A 22023-nucleotide genomic window follows, 5' to 3' on the forward strand; every position below is an offset into this window, starting at 1 on the left:
GGAGGAGGAGGAGAGGGAGGAGGAGGAGAGGGAGGAGGAGAAGGAGGAGGAGGAGAGGGAGGAGGAGACGGAGGAGGAGGAGAGGGAGGAGGAGGAGAGGGTGGAGGAGGAGATGGAGGAGGAGGAGAAGGAGGAGCAGCAGTAACAGCCGCTGAGCACTCCCCATGGCCCTGGTGGGGAGGCGTTTGAGGATCACTGAGCTCCTGGTGTGGGGAAGGAGGAGCGCTTGGCCTCACCTAACCTCCCTCTCTCCTTGTTCTGATCAATTAAAAAATGTTTACAGCATACCCAGAGAAAACCAGGGAACCCGGGACAAAGAAAAGATGCCAAGCACCCACCAAATGACAGCCCCACACTCAAAGGAGGGAGCAGTGGGGTTTGACCTAGCTGCCTTTTGTGGTCACGAAACCCCTGTTGCTGGAAGTTGCAAAAGCAGGGGAGCCCTGCCCTGTCTGAGACACATGCCCATGTGTCTGGTGGGTCTTGTTAGTCGCCTGTGGGGGGCCACAGAGATGCAGGGGCACTCTAGCTGGGATAGAATTTCCCGCCCCGAACATTCCTGGAAATCTGGCTGTGGGAAGAATCCACATATGCCCAGGGCAAAGCAGAATGTGTCCTTTAAAAAAAACAATAATACATTTTTAAGTTTCTGGAGAGATTAACCCTTGTCTAGCCAGAGCCGTGGCAACGCCTCCCCAGCCCACCACACTCTGGCAGTTCAGCTGATGGAGGAGATCAGTCATTCAGGGGTCTGCAGTCCTGGTGAGCAGTGGGTGCCCACACCTGACCTGGCGTTTCATCCTTACCCTCTGATCTCGGCTTCCCAGTAGACCCTCTCCTGGGCAGTTCGTCCATCGGGGCAGCCCAATGCCCCCAGGTCCTCCAAAAGGAGTTCAGGGAGTTCTGTGGGGGGAGCCCCAGTTGGGCTGAGGAAGACGAAGCAGTCGGTCTGCTAGAACGGCGTCCCCAAAGCAAAGCGAAGCCCTCGGGTGTCCACTGCCTCTCCCCAGGCAGCGCCTTTCCTGGGTGGAGCTGCCACAGAGCCACTGCAGAGGGTCTTCACTCAGTTACAAAATGTTTGTCAAAAACCACTGTGTGCAAACAGCCGTTGGGGGTATGGCACAAAGGTGGGCGAGGCCCCTGCTCTCCCAAAGTTCACACTCACAGAAGGTTCTGGAAGGAGGAACACTGTGGGCAGGATTGAAAGGCCTAAAGTGCTCCCTTTCCTCCAAAATAGTGCGGGGCAAGAGGCAGAGGGAAGAACGGCTCTGGGCAACCAAGGAACTGAGATGCATTTTCTTGAGTTCTGCTGGGCCCGGGCAGGTTCGAGTGGTGGCCAGAGACTCTAGGTTCAAGGTGGACCTGTGCCCAGGCGATGCCCACGGTGGCCCATCTGGGGAGGAGCAGCAGGCGCGGCCACCATGGCTTCGAGAGGCTCGCTGCTGGGACAGGCAAGTCCCCGGGGAGGCGGCGCTAGAGGAGGCTCAGAGGCTCCCTTGCCTGCCCCTGCCTGAGTAATTACTTGGAGCTGGGAGGGAGATTGCTCCAGCCAGAAATCAAAACGGAAACGCCATTGGCCAGCTGCAGCTCCGGCCCTGAAATGCCAGGTCGGTTTACGCTGATTCTGGAGCAGGGAGGGTGACCTTGCTGTCTGCCGTCCAGGGCCTTCGCGCAGCGCGAAGAGAGGCCGGAAAGGGAAGGAGAGAGGAGCCTGGACCCGGGGAAGGAGTCAGAGGCACAGAGAGCAAGAGGGACAGCGATCAATGAAACTGTAGAAGAAGAATGGGAAACGGAGAGAGGGGGACAGAGAGAGGGAGGGAGGGAGAGCTGAGAGAGTTACAGACTGTCAGGGCCGCTAGAATTAGAATCAGCTCTGAGCAGTCTCCGTTTCCGCTTTGTTAATAATTTATCCCCGCTGCAACTTTTCTTACCAATAAATAGGAAATAATCTGTTAAGGAGAATTCCCCCGGCACCCCAGCTTTCTCCCTGGAGTCAGGGGAGGAGGATGTGTCTCTGTGCCCTTCCTCCCGAGCAGCACGGGGGCCTGAGGAACGCGAAGAACTTGAGACTTGAGGATATGAGGGTCAGAGCCGGACAGCCCACTCCTGCCTGGTCATTTCAGGAATGGGGAAACCGAGGCACAGATAGGGCAAGGCCCTGACCAAGGTCACACACGGTGTTAGGTTCAGACCCCTGAGTCCTGATTCCATGGCCCCACAGGAACCTATTGATTTATGCACCTGCCCATAGGGTTTCCCCCGAAATGGCAGAGGCCACGTCCAATGAGAAGGGTGGGGCTCGCTCCCTGCCTTTCCCTGCCTTCCCCCACCGTTGCTTCCCCTGTGCTTGAGTCCTGACCCTCCACCTGGGCACCCACAGCCAGGGCCTCTTCTGGGCCGCCTCCAGCCTCCCACCTTGGACACGGCAGCAGCCGCCCGTCCTGGTGAGGCTGAGGGGCTGAGGATGAGACGGGTTCCACTGGCAACTCGGCAGACAGGTTCAGAAAAACCTGTCAGCTGCTAAACTGTTCCCCAGGCCAGCCATGCACCTTGGTGTCAAGAGATGCGACACCTGCCTCCCCGTGAAACCCAAGTCTGCAGGAGCACAGTGCGGCCCAGCAGCGGCGTCCTTTCCCTTTTGGGTGACGGGCACCATTTCCCAATTTGTCTCAGAGCCCGGCTCAGAGGGCCCTCCCCTGGCTTCTTGTCCCACCTCACCTGCTGCATGACTCTGGAGCATTGCTCAGCCTCTCCAAGCCTTGTGTCCCAAGGATGGTACTCTCCAAGGTCCCTGGGAGCATGGAGGGGGCTGGGGCAACCCACGTGGGGCGCCCGGCACAGGGCCGAGGTGGAAGACACACTTGCTAACAGCAGGGCCTGCTGCTTGCTGAAGCGTCTGGCCTGGCCATGGCCATGAATGTCCTCCTAACATCCATCACCCGTGAGCCGGTGCTGCCAAGGCACTTGCCGTGGTGCACCAGCACCATTCCTGACAACGCTGTGAAGCCAGTGCTCCTGCCCTCATTGGGCTTTCAAGCATTCTACAAAGATTTCCTGAGTCCCCTAGGAGTGCTGGGGGCTGGGGCTGGAGTGGGGACGGGAACAGACACAGTGGCTGCCCGCATGAAGCCTCCCGTTCAACTGAGAGGCCGAGGTTCTCAGGGAGGAGAAAGATCTGTTCCTCACCCATCCTATATTGATGGCTGAGGCCCCATCATAAAAGACAGATTAACATGATGAAAGCATATGAGTGGATTTCATATAAGTTTTATGTGGAAAAAGCTTTCTTTCTTTCTTTCTTTTTTTTTTTTTTTTTTTTTTTAGGGTTTTGCTTTGTCACTCAGGCTGGAGTGCAGAGGCACAATCATGGCTCACTACAGCCTCCACCTCCTGGGCCCAAGTGATCCTCCTGTCTCAGCCTCCCAAGTAGCTGGGACCACTGGTGTGTGCCACCATGCCCGGCTAGTTTTATTTTTTTTTATTTTTATTTTTTCTGTAGAGATGGCATCTCCCTGTGTTGCCCAGCCTCATGGGAGCTTTTCTAAGGAAGAAGGCCCAAAGACACGGTAACATCTATTTTTTATGCTAGGGTTGATGAGGAAGTAGTTAGTCATGGAGAAGTCCGATTGGCTAAAAGGAAGTATGATCTCCTGGTGACAAACTGGCGGGAACTTTGCAAGGCCTGTGTGTCCAGGTTCCTCTGACCCTGCATCTTCGGAGATGAGAATGTTCCTTCCTCTGGGCATTGGGAGGGCACCTCTCAAATGAGTCTTATGACCCACTTCAGGGAAGAAGGGCAGGGGAGCTCAAAGAGTGGCCTTCCACTTCTGCGGCTTTCTCACATCCCTTCAGCTTTAAAAAAAATTTTTTTGAGACAGAGTTTCACTCTGTCGCCCAGGCTGGAGTGCAGTGGCCCGATCTCAGCTCACTGCAACCTCTGCCTCCCAGGTTCAAGTGATTCCTGTGCCTCAGCCTCCTGAGTAGCTGGGACTACAGGCGTGCACCACTACGTCCCGCTAACTTTTTTTTTTTTTTTTGTATTTTTTGTAGAGACGGGGCTTCACCCTCTTGGCCAGGCTGGTCTCGAACTCCTGACCTCAGATGGTCCACCTGTCTCGGCCTCCCAAAGTGCTGGCATTATAGGCGTGAGCCACCGCGCCCGGTGGCCTAAAGTATTTTAAGAAGGTTTTAGGGTAGCATGTCCTGGACCTCACTGGGCTCAAGGAAGTCGGGGGACTCGTCCAAGCCGATGGAGCTGGTGAGAGGCTGAGGGAGCGAGGCGGTGCATCCAGCCGCGAACCACAGAGCCCTGTCTGAGGCACCCTGGCGATTTGATCCCAGCTGTGTGACATCAACCCAGCACAGGCTTGGGTTGCAAGGCCAGCTGCATGAAGTTGTCTGTTCCTCTTCCTGAGACTTGGTGACCATTCCTGTGACCACCCCTCCACGGGCACGGTCGTCAGGGGCCTGGAGGTTCAAACGGCTGGGCTTCCCACCGGCATATTTACCACTGTTCTTGCTAACGGCTAACTTTCCCATTCAATTATATTTTTTGCCTGCAGCTTGTGTATGATGTTTACAACCTGGCCTCTGACTTTGACTGTACCCTTTGCACAGAAAATAACATAAAAGGAAAAGCATTTAAGCGCCCATCACGAGGCTTGAAAGGCGTGGCATGAAATGGTTTCTCTGTTGAGTATTTCATTCCGGGAGCTCGGGCTTGGCGTCTGTGTAGGAGACTCCTCCTCCCTCGGTTCTCTGATGCTCTGGGCCTGGCTAGCTGCCTTCCCTTCACTCTGCCCACCCTCCTTTGACTTCTGGCCACACTGCCTGACCTTTCAGGTCCCTTGCCCGCGTGTGTCCAGAGAGAGAGAATAGCCGTAGACATGACGGGCTTGGTTTCCCCATGATTCCTCAAGGTTGGGTCCCACGGAGTCCAGGGGTTGGGTAAGTGATATGGGCCATGGGTACTTTGTGTCTTATCTGTGAAGTGGCCGAGGTGGGGGGATCACCTAAAGTCAGGAGTTCGAGATGAGCCTGGCCAACATGGTGAAAGCCCATTGTAGTCCCAGCTGCTTGGGAGGCTGAGGCAGGAGAATCGCTTGAACCCAGGAAATGGAGGTTGCAGTGAGCTGAGATTGCACCACTGCACTCCAGCCTGGGTCGCAGAGCAAGACTGTAGCACCTTCCTCCCCGGGGGTTGCCGAGAGGGCATAGGGAGGAGTGGGTGTGAAGTGCCCAGCCCAGCCCAGGCACAGGGCTGGCACCCAGTGAATGTTACGATCACCGAACTCTTTTGAGTCAGCAGTTCCAGAGGCGATCCATGCCATGAAATTCCCAAGTTTCTCATGCACAAGCCTGGTGGTCTCAGCCTCACCACTTCCTCCTTGGAAGGCTGCTAGGAGCAGAATGTCCCTGAGTTAATACGAAGCTGCTGTTTCATAATAATCACTCCCATTTGGAGATATTTCTTAGGTATTCCAGGTAGGGTGCGACACATACCATCTCACATGACACTCGATGAGAAAGTAGAGCCTCAGAGAAGTAAAGCGACTTTGTCAAAGTCACATAGTCTCAAAGGAGAGAGCTGAGAGGGAACTCAGGGCTTTCAGACCCCAGAGACCGAAACTGTATGGAAAATGGGTATGTTACTGCATTTTTCTAGAGAAAATTCCAAGGCTATTTTTAAAAACCAGGGGCATGATTTTTGTTGTAATTTTCATGAAACACTTAAAGAATCTACTACCACTTTTGCTACTACCAAAGGGCGGCTCTGGAGCCACCCTGAAAGGTCAGAGGTGTGCCTAACAGTCTCTCGTGTATTAGACCACTATGTTTTGACTGGTGTTTCTGTGATTAGTCCATCTGCTGTCCTGTACATGGGTGGAAATGTGTAGACCCGGCGAAGGCTGGCAAACCTTCACCCGCCCTCATCGCAGCCCTGCCCCCATGATGTTATCAGCTGTCAGATGCTGTCAGCCCCGGGGTAGGGAGACTGGGGTAAACTGGGCTTCTAATACCCAGCTGGGTCCTCAGAATTCCCTCAGTGACGAATAGAAGGTCCCAACATGGTGGCTCATGCTTGTAATCCCAGCATTTTGGGAGGCTGAGGCGGTGGATCACCTGAGGTTAGGAGTTCGAGACCAGCCCGGCCAACATGGTGGAACCGCGTCTCTACTATAAATACAAAAAGCAGCTGGGCGTGGTGGTGCACGCCCATAGTCCCAGCTACTCAGGAGGCTGAGGCAGGAGAATCGCTTGAACCCAGGAAGCGGAGGTTGTAGTGAGCCAAGATTGTGCCACTGCATTCCAGATTGGGCCATAAAACAAGGCTCTGTCTTAAAAATAAATAAATAAGGCTGGGCACAGTGGCTCACACCTGTAATCCCAGCACTTTGGGAGGCCGAGGCAGGCACAGTGGCTCACACCTGTAATCCCAGCACTTTGGGAGGCCGAGGCAGGCACAGTGGCTCACACCTGTAATCCCAGCACTTTGGGAGGCCGAGGCAGGCACAGTGGCTCACACCTGTAATCCCAGCACTTTGGGAGGCCGAGGCAGGCACAGTGGCTCACACCTGTAATCCCAGCACTTTGGGAGGCCAAGGCAGGTGGATCACAAGGTCAGGAGTTTGAGACCGGCCTGGTCAACATAGTGAAACCCCGCCTCTACTTAAGATACAAAAAATTAGCCAGGTATGGTGGCATGCACCTGTAATCCCAGCTACTCAGGAGGCTGAGGCAAGAGAGTCGCTTGAACCCAGGAGGCGGAGGTCGCAGTGAGCTGACATTGCACCATTGCACTTCAGCCTGAGTGACAAGGCAAGACTCCAACTAAAAGAAAAAAAAAATAGAAGGAAAGTGGGAGGGAGCAATGCTGTGTTTGCAGAGGAAAAGGAAGGTCAGGTGAGCTCCAGCAGTGCCTTTGCTGGGAGGTTTCAAGCTACCGACCAGCTCAGTGGAATTTGGAGATCTTGCGGAAAGAAATCAGAGGGGAAAAGGAGAGAGACAGAAAGGGAAAGGAGGAGAGAGAGAATTGTGTTGGCCGCAGCTCGGGATTTATTTATTGTACTTGCTGTTGACTGAGCCCACTCCGCAGCAGGCAAGGGGCCTGTAAACACACAGGCTGATTCATTAGTTTCTGACCATCTGCTTCCCGGGCTGGGGTGGGGGGCCGGAGGGCCCTGTAGGTTGGTGCAGCCCACTTGAATCCCCCATCTCCAGCCGGAGCCAGCTGTGTCAGTCTTCCCAGTGACAGACAGGCCGGATGCAACTGGGGGTTTTGAGGGATACCTTGCCCCCCCAACCCCCATCCGGCAGAACCCACCAGGGGCCTGGGCAGGGCAGGGCTAGGCAAGGCAGGAGGACAAAGAGAGAGCAGGGAAAAGGTGAAGTGTGGGGGGCTCAGCAGTTGTGGGTTGACAGGAATACTATCAACACTCAACAGGAGATATGTCAATATCACTGTCATTTTATTAATAGCTAATTAATATGATATAATAAGTATAGTTTAGTGAGTGGTTACTGACATCCAGGCCCGATACGGAGACCTCACTACACTGTCCCCAGTAAGCACATTAACAACTCTGTGATGGATGATGAGGGAACTGGGTTCAAAGATTGAGTCAAGTCAGGAGGGCCTCCTGGAGGAGGCACATGTGGGAGGGCTCTGAAAACCAGGGGGAAAGAAGTGGCCAAAGGGGTACAAGCTCTGAAGTGGAAGGGGACGAAGTGGCCTGGGACATGGCACAGCTTCAGTGCTGGGTTGATAACAGCTTTCTGGGTAGGTGAGGCAATGTGATGCCACTTGGTGTCAGCATACTGAGAAACCAGGCTGGTGGGGGAGGCCCCAGAGAGAGTGTCTGGGAAAGTCATCAGAAACTCACAGTTTGGTGCTACCCCTCTGAGCCAGTCCTCCCGACTGTTCCCTCTTCATTCACTTGGGATGAGGCAGGTCTGAGTCAGCTCTGGCCACCATAACAAAGTACCACACGCGGCCACCATTCAGCCCCTAGGAAGGCCCCAGGGGCAGCAGAAGCAGCACTGGGACTTTGGGAAGGGGGTACTGGCTGGGCTATAGGAAGGGGGCCATGTGCCTGGGTGTCAGAGCCCAGGTGCAGGCTCCTGGAGCACCTGCCCGTCACTCCTCCTCCCAAGTGAGACAATCAGAGCGCATTCTGCAGCCGGGCTCAGAGCGCCCCTCCTGCTGCCAGTTCCCTCACGGATCAAGCCTGCCTCCTCCAGCCCAGCACCTGCCACTCTCTCAGGCCACTGTGCCATCCCCATGGCCTCTCAGCCCCTCATCATTCCAGGCAGCAGCACAGGACAGGGCGTGTCTTGCCCAGAGTCACCCAGCCAGAGAGTGAGGGAGCTGGGACCCCCCCATATCCCTCTGCTGTCCTGGAATGGTGTGCTCACCAGTGGCGTGGATACACTGATGGTAACAGCAGGCGCCTCCTCAGAGGTGCTGTCCGCTCTCCAGAAGGCTGGGGCCAGTCCTGCCCTGACCCGGGCCTCAGTCTCCCCATCTGCTCAAGGAGGTATTGGACTCTATGGTGAGCTCCTGCCACCCTGAGTTTGCATGGGGGACTGAGGACAGAGCTATTTGGGTCAAAGAGAGCTTTGTAGAACCTACATCAATGAAGCAAGGGTCAGCCCTGCCCACCAAGGAGCCCCGGGCAGCCGGGCAACCTGTCCTCCATCCTTGAGGATCCAAGCCCAGCGGGCTGAGGCTGCTGCAGCGGTGCCTGGTGGGGGCCGCAGGGGTGCGGCTCGGCCCCTCAGAAGGCGGTGGGCCCCACTTCCCCCATGGGGGCTGAAAGGCTCATTTGAGAGTGAGAGGTTTTAACTCAGATCCAGGGCATTTTGTCTCTGAGCAAACCAGACACCTGAAATATTCATCAAAAAGGGCTGCAAGTGGTCTGGGGCACTGTGTGGTTGTTAGGAACAGTGTTCTTTTTTTTTTTTTTTTTAATTAATAGACTTTATATTTCAAAGCAGTTTTAGATTTAGATTTATAGAAAATTGAGCAGATAGTACAAAAAGTACCTAACCCCCATGCCACCCTCCTCCCATCTACGTCTTACCTCACCTATCATCCACATCTTGCGTTAGGGTGAGATATTTGGGGTTTTGGGGGTTTTCTTTAGAGACAGAGTCTCTCTGTCATTCAGGCTACAGTCCAGGGGTGCAATCACAGCTCACTGCAGCCTCAAACTCCTGGGCTCAAGCAGTTCTCCTGCCCCAGCCTCCCAAACAGCTGGGACCACAGGTGTACACCGCTATGCCCAGCTAATTTTTAAATTGTATTGTAGATACAGAGTCTCGCTGTGGTGCCCAGGCTGATCTTGAACTCCTGGCCTCAAGTGATCCTCCCACTCCTGCCCGCTGAGTAGCTGGGACCACAGGCGCATGCCACCACCCCTAGTTTATTTTTTATTGTTTCCCTATGTTTACCCATTTATCAAATTCAGGAACAGCCAGATAGAAGAGACACACAGGGTAAGGGATCAGGGAGGGACCCAGAGCTGCCAGGCCCTCTTTAAGCCCCTCAGTATGTTCACCAACCCTAAGGGTACTGTTGAAAAGGCTCAGGGGCCAGGTGCCATGGCTCACATCTGTAATCCCAGCACTTTAGGAGGCCAAAGCAGGTGGATCAACTGAGGTCAGAGTTCAAGACCAGCCTGGCCAACATGGCTAAACCCTGTTTCTACTAAAAATACAAAAATTAGTCAGGTGTGGTGGTGCACACCTGTAATCCCAGATACTCAGGAGGCTGAGGCAGGAGAATCGCTGGAACCTGGGAGGCATAGGTTGCAGTAAGCTGAAATCACCCCACTGCACTCCATCCTAGGCAACAGAGCAAGACTCCGTCTCAATAAAAAAAATAAAATAATGGCTGAGTGCGGTGGCTCACGCCTGTAATCCCAGCACTTTGGGAGGCCAAGGCGGGCGGATCATGAGGTCAGAAGTTCAACCGGCCAACATGGTGAAACCCCGTCTCTACTAAAAAATATAAAAATTAGCTGGGCATGCTGGCTCCTGCCTATAATCCCAGCTACTTGGGAGGCTGAGGTAGGAGAATTGCTTGAACCGGGACCCTGGAGGCGGAGGTTGTAGTGAGCCGAGATTGCGCCACTGAACTCCAGCTTGGGCTACAGAGCGAGCCACTATCTTAAATAAATAAATAAATAAAAATAAAATAAAATAAAATAAAAGGCTCAGGAAGGTGATTCAGCTAAGGGGTGTTTAGAGAGTCAAGAACGTGAATGGGAATTTTCAAGGCAGAGAGCAGAAGGGCACATGAAGGAGAGAAAATGCCATCTGCAAAGGCTCAGAGGCATGGCAGGCAGGGGCAGGAGGACAGCTGTCCTGGGGAGGCTCAGGCACAGGGTCACCAGGTGTGGGATCAGTATATTACAGAGTCAGGACTTTGTATTCCAGGCAACGGGGAGCCATGGAGGACTTCAGAGCAGGGGATGAACACCCAGCTCCCTGGGTTGTCTGTATTTAGAGTAGAAACAAGTGTGCATTTTCTTGGGATGCCATGGGACTGCACACCTTTGCACGCCTAGGGGAAATGGGCACAAATCTCCCAGCCATGTCTGGGCACCAGAGCACAGGCCCTGTGGCCACAGAGCAGGTGTCTGGGCTCGCAGGCAGGGGCCAGGCTGGGCAGAGGCTTCCCAGGCCGCCCCAAGCATCCAGCACCCACTCTTCCTTTCTCTCCCCGCTGCAGGAGAATCCCTACCTGTGCAGCAATGAGTGTGACGCCTCCAACCCGGACCTGGCCCACCCGCCCAGGCTCATGTTCGACAAGGAGGAGGAGGGCCTGGCCACCTACTGGCAGAGCATCACGTGGAGCCGCTACCCCAGCCCACTGGAAGCCAATATCACCCTCTCGTGGAACAAGACCGTGGAGCTGACAGACGACGTGGTGATGACCTTCGAGTACGGCCGGCCCACGGTCATGGTCCTGGAGAAGTCCCTGGACAACGGGCGCACGTGGCAGCCCTACCAGTTCTACGCCGAGGACTGCATGGAGGCCTTCGGCATGTCCGCCCGCCGGGCCCGCGACATGTCATCCTCCAGCGCCCACCGCGTTCTCTGCACTGAGGAGTACTCACGCTGGGCGGGCTCCAAGAAGGAGAAGCACGTGCGCTTCGAGGTGCGAGACCGCTTCGCCATCTTTGCCGGCCCAGACCTGCGCAACATGGACAACCTCTACACGCGGCTGGAGAGCGCCAAGGGCCTCAAGGAGTTCTTCACCCTCACCGACCTGCGCATGCGGCTGCTGCGCCCCGCGCTGGGTGGCACCTACGTGCAGCGGGAAAACCTCTACAAGTACTTCTATGCCATCTCCAACATCGAGGTCATTGGCAGGTAAGGCCGGGGGAAGCCCTGGATGTCACCTGGAACCCGGCATGTGTTCTGTTATCTGGGACATTAGCAGATACCTGGAATGTTTCCTGATACGTGGAACATTGCCTGGCTCTTGAGATGTTACCTGGTACCCGGGACATTATCTGGTTCTCGAGCTGTTACTTGGTTTCCAGGAGGTTAGGAGCACCGGGGATATTACCTGGTTCCCAGGACATTACCTGGTGTTACATCATAGGGGCTGCCTAGGATGGCCAGGGCTGCTCACACCCAGTGCCTGGCTTTTCCATGGAAGGAAGTGTGTGTGTTGGAGGTGTGGAGGGCAGGAGTGGATCCTGTCTGTGCAGGGCTGGGCTAACTCCTGGGGCTGCCGGCATGAAGTGCTCTGAGGCTGTCCACTGACTCAGTGAGTGGGCTCTCCTGTGCAGGGGTTTCCCAGACCATCCTCAGGCTCCATGATTCCCTAGAAAATCTCACAGAACTCAGCAAAGCTGCTGTATTCACAGTTATGGTTTATGACAATGAAGGATACCGATTAAAATCAGCAACAGGAAAAGGTACACAGGGCTGGGTCCGGGAGATGCCAGGTGCCAGGGGAGTCGTGCAGGCAGCACTTGATTCTCTCTGCAGTGACATGGGACAACCCTTGTGAACCATCGCCAGGCAGGGACGCTTACCAAAGCCTCGGTGTCCAGAGTTTTTATTGGGAGTTGGCGGTGTAGGCATTGCTAATGATGTGGCTGGCCTTTGACTCCAATCCCTCCAGAGGTCGAGCTGACACTACATGGCCCAAGGCCCTCCAATAAATCTCATCATCAGCATAGTCTCTCTGATGCGGATCCCAAGATCCGCAGGCAAACATGGCCACCCTTCTCAGACAGGACACTCCAGGGCTTATAGATTAGAGGTCACCTTGCAGGAGCCAGGCCGGAGTCACACCTTTCTTTGGAATGTGCAGGGTGTGGCCAACCCAGGCCTGCCGAGGCAGCTCTTTCTTGCCCAGCTCTGGAGAAGAATGTGTTCTGGGGACACTTTGAGGAAGGCAGAAGACTGTCATAGAAGATGAAAGCAGCCTTTACCTCCCCAGAACTGTTGAGACTGTGGAGGATGAAATGGTCCTGTGCTCTCCTGGGTCATTTGTTCTTTTGGTGGATAATGTCGTGGTCTGTGGGGCAACACATTCTTCCCTGGGCCATCTGTAGGATGGGGATGGTAACAAGCATACTTCTCTCACTGGATTATGATGGGGGTTAAATGAGTTAAAGTTGGTGAAGCACTCAGAACAGTGCCTGGCACATAATACGTGCTAAAAAAAAAAAAGTGTTTAATAAAAAAATTGGACAAAATAATGGAGTGAGAGGGCTGGGGTGGGCTGAGGGAAGACAGAGTTGAGACCCAAGGGTGCTGGGGCAGTTGGGGCCAGGAGCCTGGCTTAGGCAGGTGCAGGCAGGGGCTGCACCTGGGAATCCCAGCTAGGGCCGTCACTGTTGGCATCTCTCCACTGCAGCCTCTCGGTGCCCACCCAGATCCGTAATTCCTGACAAGTGGAAAAAGTGCTTTGCCATATGGCATGTCAAGCATAATCCTGTTTTTATAAAATATGTAATACGCCTTGTGTATCCTTTCCACGTCTTGAGTAGACATTGGCTGTAAGTGTGTACAGAACCGGGAGAAACGTCATGGGCTGGGGAGAAAGGCTGGAAGCCCGTTTGCCAGCCATGTGCTGTGGTGAGGCCTGCACGGTGAGGCTGGGCAGGGCGCTGCGGTGCCGCTGTTTCCAGCTTGCGTTTGCATTGTGTTTCCCGTTGACAGTGTGTGTGGATTCCAGGTGGGCAGAGGTGAAGGCAGGTCGTTCACGAAGCAGGAGTCAGGTTCAAGTCTAGCAGATGGGAGTGGAACAGGTGCAGACAGGGGCCTGTGGTGCCGACACCCGTGATCTCTAACCCGCCTCCAGTTGGGACAGGATATTCAAAATCAGGAAAGTTCTGGAAACCATCCCTATCAGCCTCTGGGCATCTCTGTGAGCTCTGCCCTCAGGATGCAATTGTCTGGTTGTTACTAGACAGCCCGAAACCCCCAAAATCCCGCAGGGCTGAGAAGCTCAGGGCTGGGAACCACCTCCCCAGGCCTTGTAGGCTCCTGGCCTGTCTTCTGACCTTGGGCTGCTCAGGAAACCTTAATGTTAACGCAGCTATTCAAGGACCCTGCCTTCCATTTCATAAGGTGGCTCATGCAGGGCCCTCAGGTCTGGGCCAGCTACAGGGTCCAGACTAGGACGGTGACAGTCAGGGCCTGGTGGTGCCCTTTCAACCCCAGCAGGGTGACCTCGGGTTCAAACCCCGCCCCTCTGCACACTGCTTCGATTTCCCATCTGTGACAAGAGGCCTCAGGCTGCCTAGAACCGACGTCTCCCTGTAGGTGGTTCCCCTTGGCACCCAGCCTCCTCGGGCGGCGGGGAGGAGCCGAGGTGGTGGCGAAAGTATGCAATCAATTCACAGAGAGAGTGAGCACTCTTCAGGCGGGAGCTTGGCTTGTTGTTGGGTTGGGTGGGGTTAGACATTTCAGCCAAGACGGAGGCCTCTTCCCCTTTTCCTTCTTCAGTTCACCCTGAGAAAGCCCAGCCGTGCTGAGAAGCCAGAGATGCAGGACTGGTGGCAAAGGGGGATGTGGGACCCCAAGTTCCTGAGTGAGCACCGGGGACCCCTGCGGGTTCCCAGGCTCTGGGATCTCACACTGAACCTGTTCTGGGGATTCCCTCAGAATTTCATGGCTAGGATGTTAACCAGTGGCTCTGCTGTGGCCCACTAAGAAGAACGTCAAATGTTTATCGAGCTTTTGCTACGGGTTCGTTTGCAATTGAGCGCTGTTATTAATGGCTTCATGTGTATTTTCCTGTTTAATCAATAGCCGTTTAATTCTCCCATGGTTATTGGATGGCTCAGATCCCACAAGCCAAGGACACAGCACTGAGCAAGCCGGACCTGATCCCCACCCCCTGGAGCTCTCCCTGCAAGGGCAGTACTCCCCTCAGCCTCATGTTTTCAGATGAGAAGGCCAAAGCCCAAGAGGTCAGAGAATAGAAGGGGATTGCACAGCTCCACTACAGGGCAGACGGCCAACAGCCAGACCCAAGCGTGTGCAGGCTCAAGATGGACTCAGCCACCGAGCTGTGTGGCCCAGTGGCTGCTTCATTTCTGGTCCCAGCTCTGATTGGAGCCCTCCTGGACCTTAGGCAGCCTGCATGATGGGGCAATGCCATAGGACCCTCCTTCCAAATTTATGGTTCTTTGATGGGTGGTGGCTCTCTGCTCTGCCATCCATGTAGGCTGAAGGGGGAGGACAGAGGCACCTGGCTGCGGAGGAGGAGCTGGAGCAGCTGCAGCCAGCCCAGGGCCCTGGAAAGGAGGGGCTGGTACAAATGATGAGGGGGACGAGAGGTGGAGACTGACCAAGCTGCAGCCCCACGGGGCGGGGGGCAGGTGCAGCGGCGGTGGCTCTGAGAAAAGCACAGGCTCCCGCAAGTCCCAGCCACGCCCCTCCCTGCCTCCCGCCGCCTGCTCCACGTGCCCATTCCTGGAAGGCAGGAGGGGGCGGGAGCTATTTTCCCCTTCCACACATGGGAAGACTCAGGTGCAGAGCCGGGAGAGTGGCTGGCTTCAGACTGTGCGGCAAATCTGGGGCAGAATCTGGATTCGAGGAGGAATGAGATCATCTCTTTGTGGTGCTTGGAGTGGGAGGGGCCTCCGCCCCCACCCGACACACGACCATTAAGAGAAGCGGGGCCCAAGCCTGACCCAGCATCTCCCAGGAGAGCTGTTTAAGACAGGATTCCCCAGCCCCAGCACTGAGAGCTTTGGGACCGGGCGGTTTGGCATGGGGTCGGGAAGGTTGCCTCTGCAAAGCTCCTGGAGTGAGCTGGAGAGGTGGAGCAGCCGCATCCATGGGGATGGATGACCATAACCTGCTGGAACCTCAGTTTTCTCATCTGCAAAATGGAGAAATAGTAATGACCTCAGCTGGCTGTTGTGAGGAGTCAATGAAATGCTGTATTCAGAGAGCTTATCCCAGTGTCTCATTCCCCTGGTTAGACAGTGGGAGAGGGAAGGGGGAGAGGCTTGGGGCCACGGCTGCCTAGATAGGAGGCCATCACTGCACCCACCCCAGGTACTAGAGCTTAGAAAGGGAGTGTGGAAGTATGCCTTCAGGTTCATGGGGGTTGCAGTCCCAAATGTCTAGAAGCTGGGAACACAACTTATGTGGAAGCCAGGCATGGTGGTGTGTGCCTGTAGTCCTAGCTACTTGGGAGGCTGGGGCAGAAGGATTACTTGAGCCTAGGAGGTTGAGGCTGCAGTGAGCGACAATGGCACCACAGCACTCCAGCCTGGGTGACAGAGACAGATCCTGCCTCTAAAACAATAATAAATAAATTCAAATAAATAATAAAAATAATGAGAAGAAGGTAATATATATGGGTGACCAGCAGAAGCGATAGGGAAGGGTGTGGTCTGGGGAGAAACGGAGACAGCAGGCCCCTCATAAGACAGCAGACCAGATGTTCCAGTTCTGCAGTTACAAAGGGAGGTGCACAGCAGTGTCCATAATTAACTCATTCAGGAGCCACCGTGCTGTTCTCCGTTGTGGCTGCACCATTTCGTTCCCACCAGCAATGCATGAAGGTTCCGATTTTTCCACATCCTTGCCAACACTTGTTATTTCTTGCTTTTCTGATCATAGCCATCCTCATGGGTACATCCATCCATTTTGTTTTCATTGAGATGGGGGTCTCACTATATTGCCCAGGCTGGTCTTGAACTCCTGGGCTCAAGTGATCCTCCCACCTCAGCCTCCCAAAGTGCCAGGATGACAGGCACGAGCCACCGCACCCAGCCCTTCCATTTATATCTCAATCTCCTGGCCTCAGGTTCCTCATCTGTGTCATGGGGACAATAATCCTCACAGGATAGGACTGAATGAGGAGATGCACATAAAGGACTCGGGATGCTACCTGGGGGATGGGAATTCTCAGTAAATGACAGTTAATATTGAGGGAGGATATTGCTGGAACCTACTTCAAAACGTTGTTTAAACTCTGTGCAGGGAAAACAAAATATCCCTGCAGCCCAGGGCAGCTCACGAGCTGCCGGGTGGCCCCCATGCTCTGAAATGTACAGTGTCCTCCTGCATGTATAGTAGCGGCCATGTTCGGCGACCCCGAGGCAGGGCGGACACAGTGGAGCCAGAGCAGGGGCAAAACGGCAAAACAGCCCTGCCCATTCTGGGCCTGGGAGTCGGCGGGAAGAGGGCATCATCCCACACTAGTACCTCTGACCAGAAAACCCTCAGAAGCTCCAGGGAGGCAGCCAAGTGGGTCCTTTGCCAGGAGGAACAGGCAAAGAGGAGTGAGTTCCCCATTCCTGGAGGTATTCAAGCCCGGTGGGTGGTGTCTGTGGGAGATGATGAAGGGAGGTCCTTTGCACCAAATTAAGGTCTTGTATGCCCATTCTGTTCAACAGGAATAAATGTGGATTCAGGGAACAGGAAAGGCAAGTACAATTTATTGGGTACCTGTGCGTTACATGCCAGGCATTGCATCCCCACCGCCTTTCTGCCCAGGAGGAGGCTGAACTCCTTGAGCAAAAGGAGACTTGTGAGATCCCAGAGGCTGAGCTGGGCCTGGATGGGCAGATCTGAGCCCTGGACTGGCCAAGCCCGGCTCCTGCAGACCCAGCTCCTCCAGACCCTGCGGGGTGTCCCTGGATCACTTCCCACCTGGTGTTCCCCACTTTACCCTCTCACCGATTTCTTGCCTTCTTGTCTTTTTCATAAACATCCTGACCCTATTCATCACCCCGTAACTGGAGATGAACAGACACTGGTTGAGAATAGAAACAGCAGAGGGAAGAAAACCGTGGAGGGTGGGCAGGTCGGGGTGGGGAGGGGAGGGCGGAGACAGGCAATTTCAGCCTCCCTATTCCTGTACCCACCCTCCCTGCATCTCTTTCTCAGCTGCGTTACAGGAAAAACAGGGGCAAGAAGGGAATTCTGTGTTGTTATTTTGCCTGCACTGACTCCTTGAAACTCTGGGAGGACAGAGCTTCCCGCCCTCGGCAATATTAACTGTCATTCACTGAGAATTCCCATCCCCCAGGTAGCATCCCGAGTCCTTTATGTGCATCTCCTCATTCAGTCCTATCCTGTGAGGATTATTGTCCCCATGACACAGATGAGGAACCTGAGGCCAGGAGATTGAGATATAAATGGAAGGGCTGGGTGCGGTGGCTCGTGCCTGTCATCCTGGCACTTTGGGAGGCTGAGGTGGGAGGATCACTTGAGCCCAGGAGTTCAAGACCAGCCTGGGCAATATAGTGAGACCCCCATCTCAATGAAAACAAAATGGATGGATGTACCCATGAGAATGGCTATGATCAGAAAAGCAAGAAATAACAAGTGTTGGCAAGGATGTGGAAAAATCGGAACCTTCATGCATTGCTGGTGGGAACGAAATGGTGCAGCCACAACGGAGAACGGCATGGTGGCTCCTGAACGAGTTAAATATAGACTTACCGTATCACCCAGCAATTCCGCTCCTAGGTATAGACCCAACATAATTGAAAGAATGGACTTGAACAGATACATATATGCCCATGTTTACAGCAGCTTTATTCAGAGTAGCCCAAAGGTAGAAACCACACAACTGTTCATCAACAAATGGAGAGAGGAAACGTGGCCATCCATGCAATGGAATATGATTCAGTCTTTAAAAGGAGGGAGAATCTAAGACACACTGCAACACAGATGAACCCTGAGGATGTGATGCTCAGTGAAATAAGCCAGACACAGAAAGACAAGTGCCATATGATTCTGCTTACCCGACCTCCCCAGAGTCGTCAAATACATAGACAGAAAGTAGAATGGTGGCTGTCAGAGGCTGGAAGGTGGAATGGGGGGCTGGTGTTTAAGGGGGACAGCTTCAGTTTGGGATGGTTTAAAGTTCTGGAGAGGGATAGTAACGGTGCTTGGATGGCAGTGTAGATGTGCTTATGCCACCAGACTGTACGTGTAACAATGGTAAGGTGGCTGGGCGTGGTGGTTCAAACCTGTCATTCCAGCACTTTGGGAGGCTGAGGGGGGCAGATCACTTGAGGTCAGGAGTTCGAGACCAGCCTGGCCAACATGGCGAAACCCCATCTCTACAAAAATTAGCCGGGCATGGTGGCGCATGCCTGTAATCCCACCTACTCGGGAGGCTGAGGCAGGAGAAAGGCTTGAACCCAGGAGGTGGAGGTTGTGGTGAGCCAAGATCGCACCACTGTACTCCAGCCTGGGCGATGGAGTGAGACTCCATCTTGAAAGAAAAAGAAATGGGCTGGATTTGGTGGCTGTAATCCCAGCTCTTCCGGAGGCTGAGGTGGGCGGATCAGAAGGTCAAGAGATTGAGACCATCGTGGCCAACATGGTGAAACTCGTCTCCGCTAAAAATACAAAAATTAGCTGGGCGTGGTGGCGGGCGCCTGTAGTCCCAGCTACTCAGGAGGCTGAGGCTCGAGAATCGTTTGAACCGGGGAGGTGGAAGTTGCAGTGAGCCGAGATCGTACCCATCGTGAGACTCCGTCTTAAAAAAAATAAGAAGAAAAAGAATAAAAAATGGTAAGGTGATGAATATATACGTACATTTTAGCACACGAAAAAATAAAGGAAATAGGCGGGTGGGTGGTCTCCATGTCACCAGGTGCAGATCGTGGATCAGGTGTGGGCCTGGGCAAGCCGCCTAACCTGTCTTTGCCTCCTTCCCACCTCCACACAATGGAGACCTGGGGCTTAAGCGAGACCATCCAGGGAGAGGAGTCACGGCTGTCTGGTTACATCGAAAGAACAGCAGATCACAGAGGGCCCGGGGGGGTTCTTCTGCCGGGGCTTATGGGCTTTTAGGAGGGCAAAGGGTGGGCCTCAAGGACCCATGGATTCCCTAAAATATATGCTGAGTGTCATGTGTGTGCAGTCAGCTGAGGAGAGACCCTAGTTTTTGTTCCATTCTTGAAGGGGTTCCAGGATCCCAAAACATTTGGAGAGTCCCTGGAAAGGCAGATTTGTGTTCTGCTTTTCTTTCTCTTTCTTTTTTTTTTTTTTTTTTTTTTTTTGGGCCGGATCCCCCTCTTGCACCCCAGGTTGAAGGCCGGTGCACAGTCTCCGCTCACTGCAACCTCCGCTTCCTGGGTTCAAGCAATTCTTCTGCCTCAACCTCTCGAGTAGCTGGGATTACAGGTGCCTGCCACCATGCCCGGCTAACTTTTGAATTTTTAGTAGAGACAGGGTTTTGCCACGTTGGCCAGGCTAGTCTGGAACTCCTGACCTCAAGTAATCTGCCTGCCTTGGCCTCCCAAAGTGCTGGAATTACAGGCATGAGCCACCACACCTGGTCCTGCTTTTCATTTTATAAAGCCAACTTTTTGGGGACACAGGTCTTTGGGGACAGACATTTTGTTAGGTACAGTCTGCATACTTTTAACTGCACCTCCCACACCCCCTGAACTACTGCTTCCCACCAAAAGGCAGGCAGGCATGATTAAAGACCACGTCAGCCTCCGCTGAGAAGTGCCAGTGTTGGGGAGAGGCCAGACTGTGCTAAAGAGCTGAGGGAATCTGCTGCCAAGTATAGGGGTGTTGGTCCCTGGGCCTCGAGGCTCCTCTGGTCTCTGGCTCTGCTCCACTGCTGGGTGGGGTGGAGGGGGCAGGAGGGGCATCTTGGGTTTGGCCAGGGTCACAGGAGGCGCGGGGAGCCCTGTGGGCGCTTGGGAGAGTCACCCACAGCAGTGCCTTCCCAGCAGCACTGGCCAGAATCGGGGTTCCGTCTTCTCTTGCCTGAGAAGGCATTTCCTCTGCGAGTTTTCTCACCGTCATATTAATTCACTCAACAGATGTTTTTTTCTCAGACCTTGCAGGGATGATCAACACATATTTCTAATGGGCACTGACTTGGTTTCTTGGAGCCGCCATAAAAAAGTACCACAAACCAGGTAGCGGTCGGGAGTCTAAAATCAGGGTGCAGCCAGGCTCGCTCTGGAAACTGCATGGGGGAACCTGTCCCATGCCCTCCGCCCTCCGCTCGCTCCTGGCGGGCCCGGCAGCCTCTGGCAGCGGTCCTGGGTTTGCAGCTGTGCCACTCCAGTCCCTGCCTTGTCTCGGGGCTGTCTGTTCCCTGCACATCTGTCTTACATGCCATCTCCCCCTGTCTCTTCCTACAGGGACAGCAGTCACATCAGATAAGGGCCCACCTTCCTCCATCACAAGCTCAGCTTAACGTACAGCCTCATCACATCCACAAAGACCCCATTTCCATGTAAGGTCACATTCACAGGCACCTGGGGTCAGGATGTCAACGTACCTTTTTGGGAGACAGGATTCAGCGCACAGCAGGCACCTGCTGGATATCCAGGGTCCAAGAGCATGGAGGGGGTGATGCTCCCGTAGTGGAAAAGCAGGAGTCAACAAACCCAGTACCCACGAGAGCCCACAGGCGCATGGTGGGAAAGAAACCCAGGGCAAGGCCAGGCACGGTGGCTCACGCCTGTAACCCCAGCACTCTGGGAGGCTGAGGATGGCGGATCTCTTGAGCTCAGGAGTTCAAGACCAGCCTGGGCCACATGGTGAAACCCTGTCACTACAAAAAATACAAAAATTAGCCAGGCACGGTGGTGTGTGCCTGTGGTCCCAGCTACTTGGGAGGCTGAGGTAGGAGGATTGCTTGAGCCCAGGAGGTCAAGTAGGCGGTGAGTTATGACTGTGCCACTGCCCTCCAGCCTGGGCAACAGAGCGAGACCCTATCTGAAAACCCAGGGCAATATGGGAGTCAGTCTAAGAACCAACCTGAGATCTGGACCCGGGGTTCAGGGAAGGCCCTCCAGGGAGGGGGCTCTGAAGGAGAGCACTGACGGCGGGGTGGGGCACAGCATTTGCGGCAAGGAGACAGCAGGCGGGACAGGCATGGTGCCATCTAAGGACTTAGTGTGGTGCGCCTGTGGTGGGTGAGTTCCAGAGTGGAGCAGGAAGGGCCGATCACGCCAGCCCTGTAGCCGAGGGAGGAAGTTGGTTTGGGTTGAAGTTTGGTGGGAGGCTTTGCCGGGCTAGAGGCAGGGGAGAGGTGTGAACTCATTTCTGGTGTTTGGAAATGTGAGTTGGGGGTGGTGGTGCCGGAGGCCAGCAGGAGACTGGGCAAGTCCTACCAAGACTGACAGCAGTCTGGCCGGGTTCTGGCGGGGACAGCGGCTGTGGCGTGGGCCTCCTGGAAGTGGCCTTTGGTGGCAGTGTTGCAGAGTGGCTGGGGAGGAGGGGGGCATTGGGGGACTTCCAGGTGTCTGGCTTTGAGACACTGGGTGGATGGAGATTTTGCATCATCAGATGAAGACAGAGGTGAGGGAATTCTCTGGAGGGGAATTTTTTTTTTAATTTCTTATTTTTATATTTTCATACAGCAAAAATGGACCTTTTAGGGGTACAGTTCTAGGAACTTTAGCACGTGGACAGATTCATGCAGCTGCCACCACAACTTGGGTCCACAACTACCCGTCCCCCCAGAAGCTCCCTGTGCTATCCTTTGAAGCCACCCCCTGCCCCCTCCCGAGACCCCTGAAAGCCCCTAGTCTGCTCCCT

The 22023-nt window shown here is 54.4% G+C and overlaps 1 protein-coding gene across 4 annotated transcripts in view; it reads left to right on the top strand.

Moving 5' to 3' along the window:
• NTNG2 (netrin G2) overlaps window positions 1–22023 on the top strand; it is an 84608-nt gene that overhangs the window by 25792 nt on the left and 36793 nt on the right. For all 4 annotated transcript variants that reach the window (XM_037735254.1, XM_017519630.2, XM_017519629.2 and 1 more), the window contains one exon: window positions 10736–11379. In XM_037735254.1, the coding sequence (XP_037591182.1) occupies window positions 10736–11379 (644 nt within the window). The remainder of the gene's footprint in view (window positions 1–10735; window positions 11380–22023) is intronic.

This window comes from Cebus imitator, unplaced genomic scaffold (assembly GCF_001604975.1).
Source record: "Cebus imitator isolate Cc_AM_T3 unplaced genomic scaffold, Cebus_imitator-1.0 Scaffold762, whole genome shotgun sequence".
In the NCBI taxonomy this organism is placed as follows: Eukaryota; Metazoa; Chordata; class Mammalia; order Primates; family Cebidae; genus Cebus; species Cebus imitator.